At 44.6% G+C, this 23,448-nt stretch overlaps 1 protein-coding gene across 1 annotated transcript in view; it reads left to right on the forward strand.

Moving 5' to 3' along the window:
* LOC132392178 (uncharacterized) overlaps positions 1-23,448 on the forward strand; it is a 68,576-nt gene that overhangs the window by 38,436 nt on the left and 6,692 nt on the right. The window contains exons 3-4 of the mRNA XM_059966024.1: positions 16,125-16,355; positions 20,332-20,372. Coding sequence (XP_059822007.1) covers positions 16,125-16,355; positions 20,332-20,372 — 272 coding nt within the window. The remainder of the gene's footprint in view (positions 1-16,124; positions 16,356-20,331; positions 20,373-23,448) is intronic.

Here is a 23,448-nt window from a genome sequence, read left to right on the forward strand (position 1 = left end):
CTAATAAAAAAGAGTTAATACAAGCTGCCGCTTTATTAGGAAGTGATGGATTGGTTGATGACCTATCAATCGCCGGATTTAAGCAACAATTAATGTCACCACTCATGATCAGCTTATATTCATTAAGATTCCGTAACTCTGAAAAAAGTTTCTTAAAAAAATCAGAATTATCTACATTAGGTGCGTATACACACACCAAAGCTACCTTTTGCTCGCATAATAAACCAGTAACAATTAAATATCTTCCAATTGAATCTGTAGTAGTATTAAAGTGCACGAAAGGGATTTTGGGACTAAGAAATATAGAAGCGCCTCTTATTTTACTATCCGACAGCAAGTGAAATAGAGGTCCTTTCCAGAAGCGGAAAAACCTGTCCTCATCCTGTTTTCGTATACGATTTTCCTGCGCAAAAATAATATCTGCATTGTGTTTTTAATTTCTTAAAAATCTTTTTACGCTTAATGGGGTGATTGACACCGTTCCAATTCCAAGATTTTATTAACATCCATGTTTAAAATTGAATTTAATATTATATAAAATAAATGTTATGCAAGTACAGATTAAACCAAAAGGCGCGGGTATAACCAGAAGGAGTGACGCATTTACGAAAGAGAAATCCATCAAAGAACCTACTCTAATAGACCCTTCCCCCCTCCCGCTACCCAAAAGATAAGAATTAAAGAACCAATAGGCTGGTCCCATGCTAACTAATAACCCTTAATCCTGTTCTCCATCTTGCAGCTTCGTATAATAAAAATAAAGCAAAATTCCCATAATAAAAGGCACAAACAGAATTCAACTATTATAATGTTGTGTCTAACATTAATAAAAAGATAATCAACAACAAATATTTGAAACAAATAAAAGAAATAAAAAGATTAATACACAACAGGTCCTACACGGACCATTAAAGTACAATACTATAAAGGTTCCCTACAAGACGGATATGTATGTAGTAATTATTAATAAGGTAAAAAAATTAAATCAGCCACGTCCCATACCAAAGAATGAAAAGGTATAGAATGTACTTAACTCAGAAGCTCCATAAACAACTCATATAGCAAATACTTCAAAACTGCCAATTGAGTAATTGGAATAACCTTAATATTTTATTCAGTAGGCTTAACTTTAAGGTTTTTAATATACTCCCATCCCTCCTGAGGAGAGTAGATTCTCAATGATTGAGATTTTTCAGGAAAAATTATCAGCTTTGCTGGAAAGCGAAGGGAGGGATTTAAATCTAATTCTACATTTCACTCATAACTTCTCGATAATTCTTTCTTCCGGCAAAGATCTCGGAAGAATAGTCTTGGACTATATGAATCTGTGTTGAATTAAAGAATAATTTCCGCTTCTTTCTGCCTACTCGAAGAATAGCTTGTTTAGTTGTATAATAATGCAAAGAAAGTACAACTGCTTGAGGATGTAATTTGGGTGAATGCCGAGAAAATGGAATTCTGTGAGCTCTGTCAATTAAGGGGCTAGCTTCGAGGGACTCATTGAAAAGTGAGTACAACATACCTGAAAAGAATTTTAACAGATCGCCAGCTTCAGTATTTTCAGGCAGTCCCAGAATACGCAGATTCCTCCGACACCCTCTACTATCTAAATCTTCTTCGTTTTAGGTAGTTCTGAGGTAATTTCATTGATTTTCTTTTCCACTGAAGATATCTTCATTCCTTGATCTTTAATAGTTTGCTTGAATAGATCATGCTCACTCTCGATTCAGGTTGTAGTCTGTTGAAGTGTTTGAAGTTGAGAGTCCAAGTTTTTCAAAGAGTCTTGAATCGTAGAAATAGCTTTTTCAAGCTTCCCCTTTGAACCGGCCAGCTTATCAATTTTAATATTAAGTGATCCGAATTCCGATTTCATGTCTTGTATTGAAGAAAATATTCTTGCTAGTGTAACAGATTCCTCCATTTTCTTGGTTTGTTCCGTTTGCTCCATTTCAGGAAAAGTCTTGCTGCTTCGCAGTTCAATGCAAGAATGACTTTTTTCGGCCACTGTAATTAAGTCATAAATCCTTCGGTAGGAATAATAAGGGATCTGTTTTTATGCGACTTACTTATGCTACAAAATGGAGAATGGGTGTAAATGTAGGAGGGGACTTTGTTGAAAAATAAATGTGCTAGGTTTTCTAAAATTGACTCCTTCTACCTTAGGTCGCAAACTTCTCAATCACCCCTCGTATGGTCTTATGTAGCATTGCAGGATGTTTCAAGACCTATTATCCAAATTCTCACCGGACTCTAATGCAAATAGAGGTGTGGGTGAGAACAGGTATGCCCAGAGTGAAGAAATGAAGACAGTTGACAGCGTTTGGAGTTTGAAAGGTGAGAAGTTAGAGGGAAATACTTCAAACTAAACACCGACAGACAGACAAGGAAATGGCAAGGCATTAGTCATTGGCACCAGACACAAGATCATAAGTTCTACCTTAGATGCAGGATAGGGGTACAGAAGGATTGAACATCATTCAGGTCCAAACTATTCTCCTTGGGAAAAGGAAGTCAGGGAAAATTGTAATAAAATTTACTATTTTTAGCACATGTGACAATTACAAACCGGTCCAATTCCAGTACACTGATGAAGCAATTATGTGGAGTTAACTGTAGAGTTCCTGCATTGAGATGAATACAAAGTCATGGAAAAGAGCAATTCCATGAGCTGCTTAAAGGATAGATAACCAGAATGCCAAGATTATTGGGATCAATTATGAATTTGAGGCTGATCCTGCGTCAAGTGTTTAGAATGGACACCCTCAGATCCAGAGTACCAACAGAGGAGTGAGGAACATTGAGACAAGTAGTTGGAGGCTGGAACAGAGTTAACAACAGGAACAGTGTAAGAGTGAGAGCCTAACCACTTGTGAAATTGCTGCTGTTTCATCATCATGGTGTGCCGAGCAGTAGCTAGAAACTCCAATGTTGGAGAAGATCATTAATATCAAATGGACATTCAGCAGCTGACAGCTGAATTAGTTTATCAGCCTGGAGATGGGAGAGAATGGAACCATATCTGCGAGAGTGGCAGAGATCTAACCACCCATGCTTGAAGGATCAAGGCACCACCTTCCCAGGAACGCAGTCCAACAGACACACAATGAGGCAGCATTAATCCTGTGCTGGCTGCAAAGCTGCTTCCTTTTCAAATGTCAACAAAAGAGTACAAGAACCAGATAAAAGAGAAGGCCATTCAGCCTCTCACACCTGTTCTCTCATTACTATCAAAATGGAGTCAAGTTAGGAAAAGGGGAAGTACAACGAGATCTAGGTGTTCTTGTACATCAGTCAATGAAAGCAAGCATGCAGGTACAGCAGGCAGTGAAGAAAGCTAATGGCATGCTGGCCTTTATAACAAGAAGAATTGAGTATAGGAGTAAAGAGGTCCTTCGGCAGCTGTACAGGGCCCTGGTGAGACCCCACCTGGAGTATTGTGTGCAGTTTTGGTCTCCAAATTTGAGGAAGGACATCCTTGCTATTGAGGGAGTGCAGCGTAGATTCACAAGGTTAATTCCCGGAATGGCGGGACTGTCATATGTTGAAAGATTAGAGCGACTGGGCTTGTATACACTGGAATTGAGAAGGGTGAGAGGGGATCTGATTGAAACATACAAGATTATTAAGGGATTGGACACACTGGAGGCAGGAAGCATGTTCCCGCTGATGGGTGAGTCCAGAACTAGAGGCCACAGTTTAAGAATAAGGGTTAGGCCATTTAGAACTGAGATGCAGAAAAACTTTTTCACCCAGAGAGAGGTTGATATGTGGAATGCTCTGCCCCAGAAGACAGTGGAGGCCAAGTCTCTGGATGCATTCAAGAGAGAGTTAGATAGAGCTCTTATAGATAGCAGGGTCAAAGGATATGGAGAGAGGGCAAGAACGGGGTACTGATTGTGTATGATCAGCCATGATCACAGTGAATGGCGGTGCTGGCTAGCAGGGCCGAATGGCCTACTCCTGCACCTATAGTCTACTAGACCAGAGTATAGCTGATCTTCTACCTTAGTGTCATCTCCTGCACTAACCAGTATCCCTTGATACTTAAACACCTGTTAAATGCAGTTTGGAACATAGTCAACATCTGATCCTCCATGGCCCTCTTTCCTGGAAAAATATTCACCATCCAACAGCTGAAGAGATCAGGATTCTACAGACAGGGAAATCTACTGTCAGCTCTAGTGAGATTTTTTTGGATTATAGTGAAGTGAACTCTCTTTTTTTTCTAAAGTCAGTGAAATTGCTCCTTCTGTGGCAAACCTGCATCCCAGGAACCCATTTATTCAACTCTCATGCCTCCTAAACATGGACCACTTGAACTGGTGCCTGATGCAGAGTGTATCATAAAGTTTGTTTTGTGGCGGTGGTTGCTGTGTAATACATTAAAACACTACACCAATTAAAAAATATAAAAATTAAATTGAACAAGTAGTGCAAAATATCGCCTGCTGAACACTCACCTTTTACAGATTTTGAACTATCTAAGTCTAAGTGAACCAAACAGTTGCTCTCCTTACCCTGCCGGGGGGAAGCTAGGCCTTCAGAGCTAATGGACACATGATGTCTATTTTGGGAACTCACCATCCTTGTTTTATTTTCAAAGCACTGTCTATGCAGCAAATGCCTGATGATGTTCACATAGCCCTCGCTAATGCATCTGTGGAGGACTATAGGGAGCTTGCTAAAATGGCTGATAGTCCGCACTCAGCCATAAGACAGAGGAGCAGAACTCGGCCACTGGACCCATCGAGTCTGCTCCATCATTTCATCATGACTGATCCAATTTTACTCTCAGCTCCAACCTCCCGCCTTCTCCCCATATCCCTTCATGCTCTGACCAATCAAGAATCTATCAACCTCCATCTTAATTATTCATAAAGATTTGACCTCCACAGCTGCCTGTAGCAAACAATTCCACAGATGCACAACTCTCTGGCTGAAGAAGTTCCTCCTCATCTCTGTTCTAAAAGGATGCTTCCCTGTTCTGAGGCTGTGTCCTCTGGTCTTAGACTCTCCCACTAGAGAAAATATCCTCTCCGCATCCTCTCTACCAAGGCATTTCACTATTCAATAGATTTCAACGAGGTCACACCTCATTCTTCTGAATTCTAGTGAATGCAGGCTCCAAGTCATCAAATGCACTTCGTACACCAAGCTGTTTAATCCTGGAATCATTTTCATGAACCTCCTTTATACCTCTCCCGATTCAGCACAGATTTCTAAGATAAGAGGCTCATATCTGCTCACAATATGCTAAGTGAGTGTCATGGTCCTGTCTGGCAATTCCTTATCTTGCTATTACCTCCTTAATTGGGCCTTAATCCCCTTGTCTGATTTCCAATCATTCCCAGTTCCACTAATTACAACACACCTGGTTCCCATTAGTGAAGATAGGATAAAACTCCGGCATCACAGCCATGCTTTGCCAATTTGTTGGTGGACTCTAGTGTGAGTAAACCTTGTTTCCTGATTCTGTAGAACTGGCAGTTTGAAGCTCTGCATCATTTCCTGGATACTCTAAGTAAACCTTGTCTCTGGGTAAAGACTCTCTTGGATACCGGTTCCCTGTTTGTGAAGGTGTTAATGCCTCACGACTCTGCCTCCACACCTGTATACTGCACTTGGGTTTGTCCTCAGCCTTGTCTTTGCAACAGTGAGGCCCACCAGTGCTTTATAAAGTCTCAACATCACAGCCAGGTAGAGGTACATGATTTCTCTTCCTTTCCCTGCCTCAATATGCCTGGTCAGCAGGGCCTCCAACACACATGTGTCTGCAGATGCAAAAAAAACAAAACAATGCTGGGTCAGTTTTTTTTTACTATGCTTGTTTTGGTATGAATGCCAGGAAGTGCCTTGCAGCTTTGACAGTGCCGGTGCACTGGGACATCAGAGGTCTGTGAACATGGTGGAGTCCAGCTGCTGGGTTGTCTACTGTTCATTATGGACACCCTTTCAGGGTGACCCTTCTTGTGTGACACGGGTGCTCAAGTGAATGTGCTGCCAGCATTGCCTATTGATCAGAAGGCAAGAGAAGCCTCCTGGAGGTTGCCAATGGCAGCAGGATCTAGACTTGTAGAACACGACATCCACAAGGACTGTTAGTTGATCTTAAGACCTGCCAGCTTGTGGATGTCAAGGACTTTGAGTTGTTTTACTATTCCTCCAGTAAGTTCCCCACAACGACTCTGTCAAGTGCATGTAACACCACATGTGAGTTCACCCGACTGCTGGGTGATTTCCTAAAACTCACCAAGCCCACATTCTCCACAAAGCATGGGGTCGAGCACCACATTCCCACAACTGACCCATCTGTCAATGCCCCCCTCTCCCCTCTCCCGGAGACTGCATCCAGAAACGCTGGCAACTCCCAAGTCTGAGTTTGCCAATATGGAAAAGCTTGGCATTATATACAAGTCAAATGGCCCCAGGCCTTGCCCTTCTATATGGTCCTTAAATCCCAAGTGGTGATTATCAATATCTTAACGAGTTCATTACACCCAATCGTTAACCAGTCCCACACATCAGCAGACATAGCCAAAACAGCGAATACATGGAATATTGTTCATTGACGTTATTATGGACTTCACTGGAATAGTGTAAAGACCGATACGAGTGACAGCTGGTTTGGGAGTTAAAGTTACTGGCAATCTTTCACTCTGAGTAAGACCATAAGATATAGGAGCAGAATAAGGCCATTCAGCCCATTGAGTCTGTCCTCCATTTCATCATAGCTGATCCATTTTCCTCTCTGCCTTTTTCCCATATCCCTTCATGCCCTGACCAATCAAGAATCTATTAACCTCTGCCTTAAATACACCTAATGACTTGGCCTCTACAGCCAGCCGCCTGAGGCAATGAATTCCCCAGATTCACCACACTCAGGCTAAAGAAATTCCTCTCATCTCTATTTTAAAAGGATACCCCCCTATTCTGCGACTGTATCCTCTCGTCTTGGACTCCTCCACCATAGGAAAAATTCCCTCCATGTCCACTATTTTAAGGCCCTTCAACATTTGATAGGTTTCAATGAGGTTACCCATTATTCTTTGGAATTTTAGTGAGTGGAGTACCAGAGCCATCAAACAACAAGCCTTTCAATCCCAGGATCATTTCCATAAACCTCCTGTGAACCCTCTTCAATATCAGCACATCCTTTCTTAAATAAAGGGCCCAAAACTACTCACAATACACCAAGTGAGACCTCACCTGTGCTTTATAATGCCTCTACATTACATTCTTCCTTTTATATTCTAGTCCTCTCAAAATGAATTCTAACATTGACCTGCACCCATAACCCTCCAGACCTCTCCCATCCACTCTTTCCCTCCTGACAATCAGACATTTCTCTATCCATGCTTGTATCTTTTTTGTAATGCCATGGGCTCTTAACTGTTAAGCAGCTTCAGGTGTGGCAGCTTGTTAAAGGCTTTCTGAAAACCCAAGTACACTGATTCTCCTTTGTCTATCTTGCTTGCTATTTCTTCAAAGAATTCCAACAGATTTGCCAGGCAAGACTTTCCATTGAGGAAACCATGGGGACTATGGCCTATTTTATCACGTGTTTCCAAGTACCCCAAAATCTCATCCTTAACGATTGACTCTAGCATTTTCCCAACCACTGGAGTCAGACTAACTGGACTATGGTTTCCTTTCTTCCGCTTTTATCCCTTCTTGAAAAGTGAAGCAACATTTGCAATTCTCCAGTCCTTGGGAACCATGCCAGAATCAATTGATTCTTGAAAGATCATTACTAATGCTTCCACAACCTCCAGCCACCTCTTTCAGAACCTCAGAGAATCAACCATGAGCTGCTCTGAAAAAACATCTCATCGGCATTCTAGAAATACACCCTTGAGATCCAGTACCACCTTGATTTTCCCGATCTATATGTTTGGCACAGCTTTGTGGGCTGAAGGGCCTGTATTGTGCTGTAGGTTTTCTGTGTTTCTACCTGCACATTGAAATTCCCCATAACTACCATATCGTGAATGTAGATGTGCAAGTAAAGTGAACACAGAGTGTATCTGGTTGTGAAGAAGACAATAACATGAGAATTAAATGGTCATTTTTATTTCAGATTTCTGGCATCTGGAATATGTTTTAATGACTACCATAAGGTTATTTGTACAGTGAATATGTTGAGATTAACCCTCATGAAATAATCCAATCAATTAGCTCATGATCTAAATTTGATGATTATTAAATTGAATTATTAAAAGTTCCACACTCTTCTCACTCATTTTATTTTTCCATATTTGGGTCATTTTTCATCTTGTAATTTTAGTCTTTAATCCTGCAGTGTATTAGAAATACACACTGTTTAGGCACACTCGTACAATGCAAACAGAGATGCTTAATTCAGTTCAAATTTTCTGGCTGCTCCCTGAATATTAATGTTTTTGTATAACCTCTGACATACAGAGAAGGGACAGAGGCTCATCAAAACTACAAAACCTTTTATGCTCCAAAGAGTGTGAGTGAATAGTTTGTGGGGTGATTCTGGAAACTTGCGACCACTTCTTGTGGCTTTGATCTTCTACAAAGATTACTATGTCCATAGCAAATATTGCATTGCTAGAGACATCAACGATCAAATGATAAACTAAGGAAAAATGGTCTCTTGGCCATAATAGTTCATAAAATGAAATTACATTACTACAAAAGCTGGAACAGTTTAAATTAGCTGCTCAGAATTGAGGTAGTTACATTGGAGGTTTCAACATATATATAACTGAGTCTGACTCCTTCTGTAAATAGTGCATAAAATGCTTGGGCTGCTCTTTTGTCAAATAGCAACTAACATTGTAGAAGTTGCTGGTAACATATCTACATAAAACAATGCAGTACAGAAGCTATTCTTCCAACCAAAATAGGTCCTGAAATAAACACTACACCAGCAAATATTTCAATGGCATAGAAAGGAGAAGACATATTGAACAAATCAGTACAATGGTTATAAGATAATTTCAATTCTAAACTATTAAAATTGAGTGATAGACACTAAATGTTGGAAGAATTCAGCAGGTCAGGCAATAACTATGGAGAGGAATATTGATGCAGCTATAAAGAAGGCAAGACAGCAGTTATGTTTCATTAGGAGTTTGAAGCGATTTGGTTTGTCACCTAAAATGGTCGAAAACTTCTATAGATTTACCATGGAGAGCATTCTAACAGGCTGCATCATTGTCTGGTAAGGAGTGGTGGTAAGGAGTGGTGGTAAGGGGGGGGGGTGGGTTGCTAAGGATTGAAAGAAGCTACAGGAAGTTGTAAAATGAGTCAGCTCTATCTTGGGTACTAGCCTCCATAGTATCCAAGATTTCTTCAAGGAGCGATGCCTCAGAAAGGTGGCAGCCATTATTAAGGACCACCATGTGGTAAACTACAGACAAACTCGTGCAGGCCTGTGACTGCAGGGGACTGACAGTGGAACAGCATGCAGAGCTGCTGGTAAGAGACGCCTTTGTTATGGGGATCAGGTCAGTGTACGTGCGCCAGCGACTGCTGGAACACGCCGATCTTACCTTACATTCAGCGATGGAGCTGGCCGACATGCTGGAGGCTGCGCTGCACAATGCTGATGCTGTCCAGGTGCGCAATCTCCCGCCGGCCCCATGGATGCTGCAGGCCCCGCAATCCGCCGTTGAATCGACCTCGGCTGCTGCCAGTCGCAGGTCCGTGCAGAGTTACTTCTGCGGACTCGAAAAGCACCCCCGAAAACGCTGCCCGGCCCTAGAAGCTACGTGCTCCAGCTGCAGAAAGAAAGGCCACTTCGCCAAGGCCTGTAAGTCCAAACCACGAGCGGGGTCGAGCAGCGCCACGTGCGAGGCATGGGGGTCGCCATCTTGGTTGCCGCCATCATGCCTACCCACCTCGTGCAAAGCATGGGGGCGGCCATCTTTGTCGGCACCATCTCTCCCCGCCTCCGACCCACGGATGCTAACCAGGCAACAAGACGGCGATGCAACTCTGGCCTCCGTGACCCTCGACCAAAGTGCTCCACACCAGCTCGCGAGGTCAATGATGAACATCCTGGTGGAGGGGCACAGGACTAGCTGCCTGTTTGACACGGGCAGCACTGAGAGTTTTATTCACCCAGACACAGTGCAATGCAGCAGACTCGTGACACAGCTGGTAAGCCAGAAGGTCACCATGGCTTCTGGATCACAGAATATCAGAACTTTGCGTTACTGGTCATGCCTCAACTGTGTGCCCCTGTGCTATTGGGGCTCGACTTCCAGTGCTGCCTGAAAAGTGTGACAATGGAGTATGACGGGCCCCTCCCACCTGTCAGAAATCCTCAGTTCTGTGGGACTTCGTCATATACCCCGCTACTGACCACACACACACACACACACACACACACCGACCTGCACATCCCACCCAACACCATGCCAATGGCTGTGCTACTGACACCACTTGCAGCCTCTCCACCCTCAAGATCCCTCCCCCACTGCTGTTCGCCAACCTGACCCCCGACTGTAAACCTGTGGCAACTGAAAGCTGGAGGTACAATGTGGGGGACGTGGCCTTCATTCAGCCAGAGGTACAGCGGCTGCTCAGGGAGGGGATCATTGAGCCAAGCACAAGCCCAGGTGGTTGTTGTTCGGACCGGGCAGAAGAATAGGATGGTTGTGGACTATAGCAAGACCATCAATAGGTTCATACAGCTTGATACATACCCCCTACCCTGCATCGCAGATATGGTCAATCAGAACAAGTACAAGGTGTATTCGACCATAGACCTGAAACCCGCTTACCACCAGCTCCCCATCCGCCCGGAGGACTGCCCCTACACCGCCTTCGAGGCAGGAGGCAGGCTCTATCACTTCCTGCGCCTCCCCTTCGGTGTCACGAATGGTGTCTGTCTTCCAGAGGGAAATGGACCGGATGGTGGACCAGTGCCAACTGAAGGCCACGTTCCCATATCTGGATAACATCACCATCTGTGGTCACGACTGGCAGGATCATGACACCAACCTCCAACAATTTTTTCAAGCGGCCAAAGCTCTTAACCTCACCTATAACAGGGACAAGTCTGTGTTGGAACGGGGTCATTGGCCCTGACCCCGACTGTATGCGCCCCCTGGTGGAACCACTTCCCACCACTCTCAGCGCCCTCAAACGGTGCCTGGGCTTCTTTTCCTATTACGCCCAATGGATCTCTCACTACGCAGACAAGGCCTGCCCCCTGGTCAAGTCCACCGCATTTCCCCTCTCTGCCGAGGCCCGTGTAGCCTTCAGCTGCGTTAAAGGGGACATTGCCAAAGCAACGATGCATGCGGTGGACGAGACCATTCCCTTCCAAGTAGAGAGTGACGCCTCCAACTTCGTGCTGGCTGCTACCCTCAATCAGGCAGGAAGGCCAGTAGCATTCTTCTCTCATACCCTTCAAGGCTCTGAAATTCGGCACTCCGCGGTGGAGAAAGAAGCCCAGGCCATAGTGGAAGCTATTAGGCACTGGAGGCACTATCTCGCCGGCAAAAGGTTCACCTTGCTGACCGACCAGCACTCAGTTGCGTTCGTGTGCAGCAACCAACAGCAGGGCAAAATCAAAACTGATAAAATTTTGAGGTGGAGAACAGAACTCTCCACCTACAACTATGATATCCTGTACTGGCCTGGAAGGCTCAATGAGCCCCCTGTTGCCCTGTCCTGGGGAGCGTGTGCCAGCACACAGTTTGACTGGCTTTACGCCCTCCATGCAGATCTTTGCCACCCGGGGGTCACCCGGCTTTACCATTTCCTGAAAGCCCGGAACCTGCCTTACTCCCTTGAGGAAATCAGGACGATGACCAGGGACTGTCAAGTCTGCACTGAGTGCAAACTGCACTACTACCGTCCTGAAAAGGCGCAACTTATCAAGGCCACCCACCCCTTTGAGTGACTGAGTATCGACTTTAAGGGCCCCCTTCCCTCCATCGACTGCAATGTCTACTTTCTCAACATAATTGACGAGTACTCGCGGTTCCCCTTTGCCATCCCCTGCCCCAATACCACTGCCACGTCCGTCATAAAAGCGCTGTGCCAGCTCTTCACTCTGTTCGGATATCCCTGCTATATCCACAGTGATAGAGGGTCCTCGTTTATGAGTGACGAGCTGCGCCAGTACTTGCTGGCTAAGGGCATTGCTACTAGTAGGACCACGAGCTATAATCCCCAGGGGAATGGACAGGTGGAGAGGGAGAATGCCACCATGTGGAAGGCCACACTTTTAGCCCTTAAGTCAAAGGGATTGCCAGTCTCTCACTGGCAGGAGGTCCTCCCCGAGGCACTCCACTCCATCCGCTCTCTGTTATGCACGTCCACCAATGCCACCCCTCATGAACGACTTTTTCTTTTCCCAGGAAGTCTGCCACTGGGACCACCCTACCGGCTTGGCTGACGTCCCCAGGGCCAGTGCTGCTCCGGAAACATGCAAGGAGCAATAAATACTCCCTGCTGGTCGAGTGGGTTCACCTACTTCATGCGAACCCCCAGTATGCCTACGTGGTCTTACCTGATGGGTGGGAGGACACGGTCCCCATCCACGACCTGGCGCCTGCAGGAGCAGCAGACCCCTACCCCGAACACTCCACGGTGACTATGAACCCCATACCCACTGATGTATATACCTACGAGACATCGCGCACACCAAGCCCTACGCAGTCTCCTCACGACACTCGCATACTGGGCGCCACACACACGCATGAGGGGTTACTGACGCCTAATGGGCTGGCACCTCAAGTCAGGACAGAGCCAGCACAACCACCGTCACAATCACCACCGGTGCTACGTAGATCGCAGTGACAGACTCGACCACCTGATAGACTTAACCTGTAAATATACTTGTAAGAAACTTTGCCCCGTGGGGACTCTCTTTTAAAACAAATGGGGGGTGAATGTGGTAAACTATGTGTATACCTGTCTGGACACGCCCCTCTGCTGACTGCTCCTGTGGCTCCTCCCACAGACCCCTGTATAAAGGCGATTGGAGGCACTGCTCCTCCCTCAGTCTCCAAGATGTTGTGGTCACTTCTGCTGCTAATAAAAGCCTATCGTTCGCCCGCCTCCCGTATGATGCTTCACACCATCATCCAGGACATGTTCTCTTCTCATTGTTACTGTCAGGAAGGAGATACAGAAGCCTGAATGCACACACTCAGCGATTCAGGAACAGCTTCTTCCCCTCTGCCATATGATTTATAAATGGACTTTGAACCCATGAACACTACCTCCCTTTTTAATATACATATTTTATTTCTATTTTGCACTATTTTAAATCTAATATATATATTTACTGTAACTGATTTACTTTTTTTCATTCTATATTATCATGTATTACATTACACTGCTGTTGCTAAGTTAACAAATTTCATGACACATGCCAGTGATAAACCGGACTCTGATTCTGTATCTGATGTGGAATGAAAATATGTTCATCTGACTTTTGTACTTAATAATGTTATGGGGGCTCCTCTGTCCATAACTCAGACATTCATAACCCACAGATGGTAGATTCAACTCGGTAGGCTTATTCAGAAAGTCAGAAGGCATGGGATCCAGGGAAGTTTGGCCAGGTGAATTCAGAATTGGCTTGCCTGCAGAAGGCAGAGGGTTGTGGTGGAGCGAGTACATTCAGATTGGATGGTTGTGACTAGTGGTGTCCAATAAGGATCTGTTCTGGGACCTCCACATTTTGTGATTTTTATTAACGACCTGGATGGGGGTAGAAGGGTGGGTTGGCAAGTTTGCAGATGACACAAAGGTTGGTGGTGTTGTAGATAGTGTAGAGGATTATCATAGATTGCAGAGAGACATTGATAGGATGCAGAAGTGGGCTGAGAAGTGGCAGATGGAGTTCAACCCGGAGAAGTGTGAGGTGGTACACTTTGGAAGGACAAACTCCAAGGCACAGTACAAAGTAAATGGCAGGATACTTGGTAGTGTGGAGGAGTAGAGGGATCTGGGGGTACATGTCCACAGATCCCTGAAAGTTGCCTCACAGGTAGTTAAGAAAGCTTGCAGGGTGTTAGCTTTCATAAGTCGCAGGATAGAATTTAAGAGTTGCGAGGTAATGATGCAGCTCTATAAAACGCTGGTTAGACCACACTTGGAGTACTGTGTCAGTTCTGATCCCCTCACTACAGGAAGGATGTGGAAGCATTGGAAAGGGTACAGAGGAGATTTACCGGGATGCTGGCTGGTTTAGAGAGTGTGCATTATGATCAGAGATTAAGGGAGCTAGGGCTTTACTCTTTGGAGAGAAGGAGGATGAGAGGAGATAAGTTAGAGGTATACAAGATATTAAGATGAATAGATAGAGTGGACAGCCAGCATCTCTTCCCCAGGGCACCACTGGTCAATACAAGAGGACATGGCTTTAAGGTAAGGGGTGGGAAGTTCAAGGGTGATATTAGAGGAAGGTTTTGACTCAGAGAGTGGTTGGTGCATCGGGACACTGGCTGCACCTGTCACTGCTCTTACCTCATCGGCTGTCAGATTCTCCTGGCCCTCTGCTGCTGAAAACGTATTCACTGACCTGAAGGAATGTCTCTCCTCTGCCTCCATCCTGATTCAACCCGACCCCGACCAGCAGTTCATTGTGGAGGTGGATGTGTCTGACATTGGCGTAGGAGCCGTTCTCTCTCAGCGCTCAGCCAAGGATGAGAAAGTGCACCCCCTGCACCTTCTTCTCTCACTGCCTCACCTCCACGGAGCAGAATTACGATGTCGGAAAACTGGAGCTGCTGGCTGTGAAGCTACCTCTGGAGGAATGGAGGCATTGGTTGGAGGGAGCAAAACTGCCATTCTTAATCTGGACTGATCATAAGAATCTGGAATACATCTGTACGGCCAAGTGTCTCATCAAGCTCGTTGGTCCCTATTTTCCTCAAGATTCTATCTTAGCTTGGCCTTCCGCCCTGGTTCCAAGAATGGAAAGCCTGGTGGCCTCTCCTGAAGATTTCCCTCCTCTGAGACCCCTGAGGTACCTGATGTCATCCTCCCTGCTCACTGTCTCGTGGGAGCAGTGCAATGGGACATTGAAGCCATGGTGCAAGCTGTGTCGTGGTTTTTCGTGCCTCACAAATGACCAGGAGCCGCAGAAGATTCTTCAAGAAGGGTTAAACTTTAATTTGCAAATCAAAGCTGAGACGGTCATTGAGCTAGTCGCTGATTGCCCACCGATCCTTGGACACAGCATTTTTTATAGCAAAATCCTGGTCCAGTTTCACAGGTACGTCCCATTGACTTAATCATGTTCCAATCCACATCTCCCAGCTGTCTCTCACCAACACACCATCTTCTACATTCTTAAGATTTCATTCTCCTACTAAATTGGGTACATGCATAGCAAACAGCAAGTTCAAATTACATAATCTACATCAAGTCTGACTACATAGTTTTGGTTACACAGCAAAGGAGTTCAAAGCAAAACATCTCTTTGTTACCTCTCATTACCACACCATTGTCTTCTACATTCAATTGGATACATGCATAGCAAATAGCAAACTTCAAAGCTGACTACATCTCTTAGCTACCTTTCATTAACATATATTAACACACCATTGTCTTCTATATTCCTAGCATTTCATCTTGGGTACATGCATAGCAAATAACATTTCTTTAGCTACCTCTCATTAACATACTATTGTCTTCTACATTCCTAAGACTTCATTCTACTAAATTGGGTACATGCATAGCAGACTGACTAGTTACACAGCAAACGATACAAGTTTTATACTCCATAATATTTTTATACTCCAATACTCCAATATATCCCCCCTTTGAGACCCAGAGGGACTCACACAGAGACAGAAGACTAAGAGTCCGCACACAAAAGCCCCAATAAACTCAAGCATTTATTCCCAAATCTCGGGTTAAACTATAATTTTCTGTGCCAAGACCTCAAAGTATTCGACACTAAACTTAATTGGGTCGTTGCTTTACCGTTAGCATTGATGAGTTACCGCATGCGAACTAATCGAATGACATGCCTGACACAGCATGAGATGCTCACTGGGAGGCCCATGCCAGTGCCCCAGCGAAGAGGGCCGTATAAGGGACGTAGTTTGGAACAATTGGAAATAGAATTGAAACAATACATGCAGCAGTTAACTATGATACATAGGTCTATTTATGCCCAGGAAAAACAGGAAGAGCTGGAGACCATACAAGGGGAAGGACCGATCAAACCAGGAGACCAGGTTTACATGCGGGTTTTTCGGAGAAAGTGGAACGAGCCAAGAAGGGAAGGACCCTTTACGGTGACCAAGGCACCACCCACCGCAGTTCAGGTAGAAGGCCGCTCCACCTGGTACCATCTGAACCATTGCACGAGGGCAGTCCTACAAGGGCAATCAGGTGAAGTGTCCGAGGTAAGTGATGCGGAAGAGCAGTTAGCAGGAGACAGACGAGGGAACAAGAAGCTGACACTGCACCGCAAGAGTTTGATCAATTAGTAAGGGAGCTTTTTGATTCTGAGGATGGGTCTGAAGACCCTCAGGATGTGGTGGTGGATAGTAGGGCTTCTTCAGATAATGGGGATGAGCTGGGAACGACCAGTTGTGTCCCTGGGGACAGAGCACCCATATACTCCAGTGCAGACTTGGGAACCATTAGTGGGGCAGATATGGAATGGGACTAATTACCTGCAGAAAAGAAGTAAAAGGAGCACGACACTTACCTCCTCACCATGGTTAAAGACACGTACTAATCAGTGGTAACAATGGACAACATACATGGCAGGAATGATGAAGAGACAAAATTGTTACCTGTGCTCAAGGGAAAGCCCCACTCAGCATGTAGTTCCCATGCCTTATAACTCCTCTACTTGCACGCGGTGGCGAAGGGAGCACAGGGAACAATGCGAACGACAGTGTCCAGGTCCGGTTAGGGCTTGTTTCATGAGGATTTGCTTTAAAGCAGATCCCTGCTATCCAAACTGTCTGAACAATGCACCAATGTGCCCCTATTGGTGTATGCTATATCAGGCTTCCTCGCAGTTTGATCAAAGCAAGCTTGCCTCTGAATGCAATTACAGCAGACCATGGGCTATAAATAAAAGAAGCCAGACACCTACACTGCAACAGCTTATAATGCAGGACCATCTGAGTTATGAATGTTTCATCCGGGTGGGCACTCACCCGGTTGGCCACTTCCGAGGCAACTGCACTCAGACGTGGGATGTAACCCCAGGTAAAAGACACTTGACGGGTTCCCCTCCTCCTGAGGGTGCAATGGACTCTCAGACTATCCATTTAGCAGACACATGGTGGCTGTGTGGACAGGAAGGTGGTCTGGTATCTACGCTCCCCCTCAGGTGGGAAGGAACATGTACGCGTGTCATGCTGCTTTGGGAAGTTATAATGTCCCCTGAAGTACAGTCCAATGCTAACTTGCCTGAGCAGCGGACGCTGCTACGGCAGAAGAGAAAATATGACCCGGACCCAACATTCCGGATTGACAGTATAGAGCAGCCGAGAGGTATACCTAACGAATTCAAGGCACGAAATGAGATTGCTGCAGGCTGGGAAGCTATCATACCTGTGATAGGGGTAAGCAAAAATGTTGAATGGATATACTATAATCAGCAGAGATTCATCAACTACACCGATGATGCACTGGAGGCCTGAGGGGAACAGCTAGATGCAACTAGCAGAATGGCGTGGCAAAACAGACAGGTACTGGATTGGCTTTTGGCAGAAAAAGGGGGGGTGTGTGTAATGTTTGGAGAACAATGCTGCACTTTCATACCGAACAATAATAGCCCAGAAGGGTCTTTCACCAGAGCAATGAATAAATTAAAGAATCTGCAGACGGAGGTCAAACAGAATGCAGGATTTGAACATCAGTTTTTTGACTGGTTAGAAAGTAGACTCGGAGGGTGCGGAGCATGGCTGACTAAAATAGCAATAACTGTCAGTATTGTATTGTTGAGCTGTGCGCTTGTGCTGTGCTGTTTTCTTCCTTGTCTCAAATCTCTTGTAGTGCGCGCTGCAACCAAACAATTTCCGATGCTCTTGGCAATTACTGAAGCAAGCTTAGTGGAGAAAGAAACACCGAAAATGTATCGTTACAGCCTACAACACCTGCAGGATGAACAAGAGCAAAACGACAGTGTGGGAGTAGATTGTAAGGGCTTCTGAGTCTTTTTCCCTGTCTCGGGTACAAAGGGACAGGTTTTTGGCTCAGCGGCCCAGGGTAACAGGGAGAGAATACTTTAAGGTCTTGGCACAGAAAATTATAGTTTAACCCGAGATTTGGGAATAAATGCTTGAGTTTATTTGGGCTTTTGTGCGCGGACTCTTAGTCTTCTGTCTCTGTGTGAGTCCCTCTGGGTCTCAAAGGGGGGATATATTGGAGTATTGGAGTATAAAAATATTATGGAGTATAAAACTTGTATCGTTTGCTGTGTAACTAGTCAGTCTGCTATGCATGTACCCAATTTAGTAGAATGAAGTCTTAGGAATGTAGAAGACAATAGTATGTTAATGAGAGGTAGCTAAAGAAATGTTATCTACTATGCATGTACCCAAGATGAAATGCTAGGAATATAGAAGACAATGGTGTGTTAATATATGTTAATGAAAGGTAGCTAAGAGATGTAGTCAGCTTTGAAGTTTGCTATTTGCTATGCATGTATCCAATTGAATGTAGAAGACAATGGTGTGGTAATGAGAGGTAACAAAGAGATGTTTTGCTTTGAACTCCTTTGCTGTGTAACCAAAACTATGTAGTCAGACTTGATGTAGATTATGTAATTTGAACTTGCTGTTTGCTATGCATGTACCCAATTTAGTAGGAGAATGAAATCTTAAGAATGTAGAAGATGGTGTGTTGGTGAGAGACAGCTGGGAGATGTGGATTGGAACATGATTAAGTCAATGGGACGTACCTGTGAAACTGGACCAGGATTTTGCTATAAAAAATGCTGTGTCCAAGGATCGGTGGGCAATCAGCGACTAGCTCACTGACTGTCTCAGCTTTGATTTGCAAATTAAAGTTTAACCCTTCTTGAAGAATCTTCTGTGTCTCCTGGTCATTTGTGAGGCACGAAAAACCACGACAGCTGCTCAACAGAGCGAGGCGGCCCCTTCTCAATACCCCACTAACCGTGTTTATGTTCCCAGCTGTCCGCTCACAGGTATTGAAGTGAGGTCATTTTTCCCGGTTATCCTGTCACCCTGGAACCAAGCATACTCAGGCCTTCATCAGTTGGCGGTTCTGGTGGCCCTCCTTAGGAGATGACATCTGCAACTTCATCTCAATCTGCTCGGTCTGTGCTCAAGACAAGAACTCTAACCAGTTACCTACTAGCCTGTTACAATCCCTGTCTATCCCAAGAGACTCTGATCCCATATTGGTCCCATCAATTCACATCCATCTTCTGGAGGGCATTCTGTAATCTTCTGAGTGCCTCTGTGAGTCTGTCTTCAGGATTCCACCCACAGACCAATGGCCAGACTGAACGCGCCAACCAATAGCTAGAGACTGTATTGCATTGTCCGGTCTCCCAGAACCAACCTGTGTGGAGTCAGCAGCTTCTCTGGGCCGAATACACCATAAAATCTCATCCATCCTCATCCAGAAACTAGAAGCTTTTAAAGACCAATAGAAGGCGACTAAAAAGCCATAGGAAAAGATAAGATATGGATGTAAGCCAACTAATAATATAAAACAGGATATCAAAGTTTTATTGCAGGAACAGTATATACAGAATGAAAGAGAGATGAGAGTTGATATTAGACTGCTGGAAAATGATGCTGGAGAGTTAGTAATGGGGACAAAGCTATGGTGGAAGAACTTATTGTGTATTTTGTGTCAATCTTCACCATAGGAGACACTAGCAGTATGCCAGAAATCCAAGATCGAAGGGGGTGCAGAAGTGAGTGTTTAGTATTACCAAGGAGAAGATGCTTGGGAAACTGAAAGATCTGAAGGTAGATACTGTAAATCCCCTGGACCAGATGGACTATACTCCAGGGCTCTGAAGAGGTGGCTGAAGAGATTGTGGAGGCAGTAGTAATGATCTTTGAAGAATCACTGTATTCTGGAATGGTTCTAGAGGGCTAAAATATTACAAATACCACTCCACACTTTAAGAAGGGAATGAGGCAGGATTAAATAAATTATAGAATAGTTAGCCTGACTTCAGGGGTTGGGAAGATGTTGGAGTCCATTATCAAGGATAAGATTTCAGAGTACTTGGAGACACATGATAAAATAGGCCAAAGTCAGCATGGTTTCCTTAAAGGGAATTTTTTCCTGCCGAATCTGTTGGGATTCTTTGAGGAAACAACAAGCAGGATAGACAAAGGTGAGTCAGTGATTGTTGTGTACTTGAATTTTCAGAAGGCCATTGACAACGTGCCAGAAATGAGGCTGCTAACAAGGTAAGAGCCCATAGGATCACAGGAAAGAGAACAGCAGGGAAAGAATATTGGCTGATTGGCTGGAGGCAATATGTGGGATTGAGTATTTTCTGGTTGGGTGCTGGTGACTGGTGGTGTTCTACAGGGACTAGTGTTGGGTTTGCTTCTCTTCATGTTATTTGTCAATGATTTGGATGGCAGAATTGATAGTTTTGTGGCCAAGTTTGCGTAGAATATGAAAATGCCTGGAAGTGCAGGTAGTGTTTGAGGAAGCAGGGAGTCTGCAGAGGGCTTGGACAGACAAGGGGAATGTGCAAAGAAGCAGCAGATGGAATATAGTGCAGGGAAATATATGACCATGCACCCGGGTAGAAGGAATAAAGGTTTAAACTGTTTTCTAAACTGGAAGAAATTTCAGAAACTAGGGCTACAAAGGAACTTGGGTGTACTTGTGCAAGATTTCCTAAAGGTTTACTTGCAGGTTGAGTTGCTGGTAAGGAAGGTGAATGCAATGTTGGCATTCATTTCTACAGGATTAGATTATCAAAGTAAGTGTCAGGGATGTACAGGCAGGAAGCTCCCAGCCTCCACCCAGTTAACAGGAGTCACCTACCAATCATTACTTTCAATTTCTCTTGGTGAGCTATAATTATATGAAAGTAATTGGGTTTTTATCTATGTTGATCTTGTATCCTGATAATTGACCATATTGTTCAAAGGATTGCATCAATTTAGGTAAAGAGTATGTTGACTGCCCTAGATAGATCAAAAATGTCATCTGCGTAACAGGCCAATTTATGCTCTGTCCCTTTAATAGTAATTCTCCTGATATCTTCATTTTGTCTGATGTATTGAGCTAATGGTTCCAGATATAATGCGAAGAGTAGCGGTGACCATGCACAACGCTGTCTCTTGCCCCTTTTTATGGTAAAACTATTTGATATGTTACATACCCCGTAACTGGGTCACTTACCAGCAAAGATAGAGAGGTCCGTTGAAGTCTGATTGTACTATTTTTAACAGTATTTATTGATTAAAATACACAAAATAATATCAATGCAAACATACAGATAATATACGTCGTCAATACTAAATCTAAAAGCGCGGGTATAATAATAATCAATAAGAAATAGCTCTATCGTTGTCTAGGGGTTAATGTATTGTCCAATGGAAATATAAAAGTCACTTTTAATTCGTTCAAGCTGCAGCGTTTTGGTTTGAGAGAAAGACAGGTTAAAACCTGCCCAGTCCGTTTATGATGTCAATCCTTCGAGAGTCGTTGGGAGTTGATTTCCCCATTGTTAGCTAAAAACCGTTCTTTCATGGTCAAGGCACACTGATTCCGGGGCAAATGGAAACGGACGCACGTGGCCTTCCCACTGGCTTTTGCTATTATGGGATCGCTAGCGTTTCTTCTGGTGTGTCTGAGGGGCTGTTCCCACAGACCCTCTTTTATCCTGACTCACAGGGTCTCAGATGTCAATCAGGTTGGGATGATGCAATCCCTCCACCAATCTCCCCCTCGGTTCATTGCCTGGGGCGTCGATGCACCGTACAGGATGCAATAACAAGTTGGTCTCCAAGAGACAATAGCCGGCATCAATGGGTCCGCCTCTCAGAGAACAAGACACATTCCAACGCCTTGTGGATTCTGCATGTCCTTCTCTCATTTCCTGGGTCTCCTGAACTGACTCAATAGTGATCTTGCGATTCTCACAAAGAAGGGGGTTACCCCGCACACTTTGGCCCCTCAAGAGCTGTGGTACATTCATAACAGATAAATATCCATTGATTTTAATCCTAGCAGTAGGTTATCATATAGTGCCTGTATAACTTTAATAACTGTGTCATGGAAACCAAATCTATGTAAAACTCTGTAAAGAAAATTCCAATTAACCGAATCGAATACCTTTTCAGCATCCACACTGATCACTATTGCTTCGATTTTATTTTTTATATATGACCCAGATATATTTGGCTAGGTAAATGGCCTAGAGTTTGTCTCAAAACTTTGCAATTAGCCAAGGAAAAGGGTGGATGAGGTCTACTTTCTCTTGGAGATTATTATTTTGCAGCAGAGTTGAGAGCTGTGATCTGTTGGTGCAACCCATCATATGATCCTCAACGGAAAAAACATTGAGGAGGGGAGCAGAGCTTCAAGAAACTAGAATGGTGGAAGGTGATACAGTGTATACAGTTCACTGGTTGATGGATTCATGTCATCGTGGATGGGGTGTGCATTACCTGCTTGACTGGCCAGATGAAACATCTTGGATGCTGTCCTGTTTCATCTTGGATCCATCCTAATCGAGGAGTTCCAACAGACCTATTGGCTTTGTCCTGGGATGCTGAGCATCCTAGGAGGGGATGTGTCCTGTCTGTCCTGTCAGGCCTCCACAGGCAGGCAGCTCCCAGTCTCCACCAAGGTAACAAGAGTCACCTGCCACTTGTTTCCAACTCATCACCTACAGCCTATTTAAATCCGGCTCTCATCTATAGTCCGGAATCACCCATCAAATCAACCAGTCTTAACCAGTTGCTCCAGTTCTTTAGTTTCCTTGTTGCTTTGTTGTGTTTAGTACCCCTCTTGTTTCGTGGCCCCTTGTGATTTCTCATTTTGGAGTTTATTATTAAACTAGCCACTCACCACTAAATCATCTCCACTGTTTTGTATTTGGGTCACAGCTCCTCTACATTTTGTGTCAAGTAAGGATAGTTGAATGCTCCCCTTGCAGTACGTGGGAAGGCAGCGAGACCTCCAGCATCCCTGATGACTATATCTGCAAGAAGTGCATCCAGCTGCAGCTTCTAACAATCCATGTCAAGGAGTTGGAGCTGGATCTGGATGAACTCCGGACCATTCGGGAGGCTGAAGGGGTGATGGATAGGACATATAGAGAGATAGTTACACACAAGGTACAAGAAAGGGAAAAGGGTTTAAGGAGCCAGTGCAGAGTACCCCTGTTGCCAACCCCTTAAGAACAGGTATACAATTTTTGATACTGTTGGGGGGTATCACTTAATAGAGGAAAGTCACAGTGGTCTGGTCTCTGGCATTAAGTATGCCTCTGTGACTCAGAAGGGAAGGACGGAGAAG

The sequence above is a fragment of the Hypanus sabinus genome, chromosome 4 (assembly GCF_030144855.1).
Source record: "Hypanus sabinus isolate sHypSab1 chromosome 4, sHypSab1.hap1, whole genome shotgun sequence".
NCBI classification, from domain to species: domain Eukaryota; kingdom Metazoa; phylum Chordata; class Chondrichthyes; order Myliobatiformes; family Dasyatidae; genus Hypanus; species Hypanus sabinus.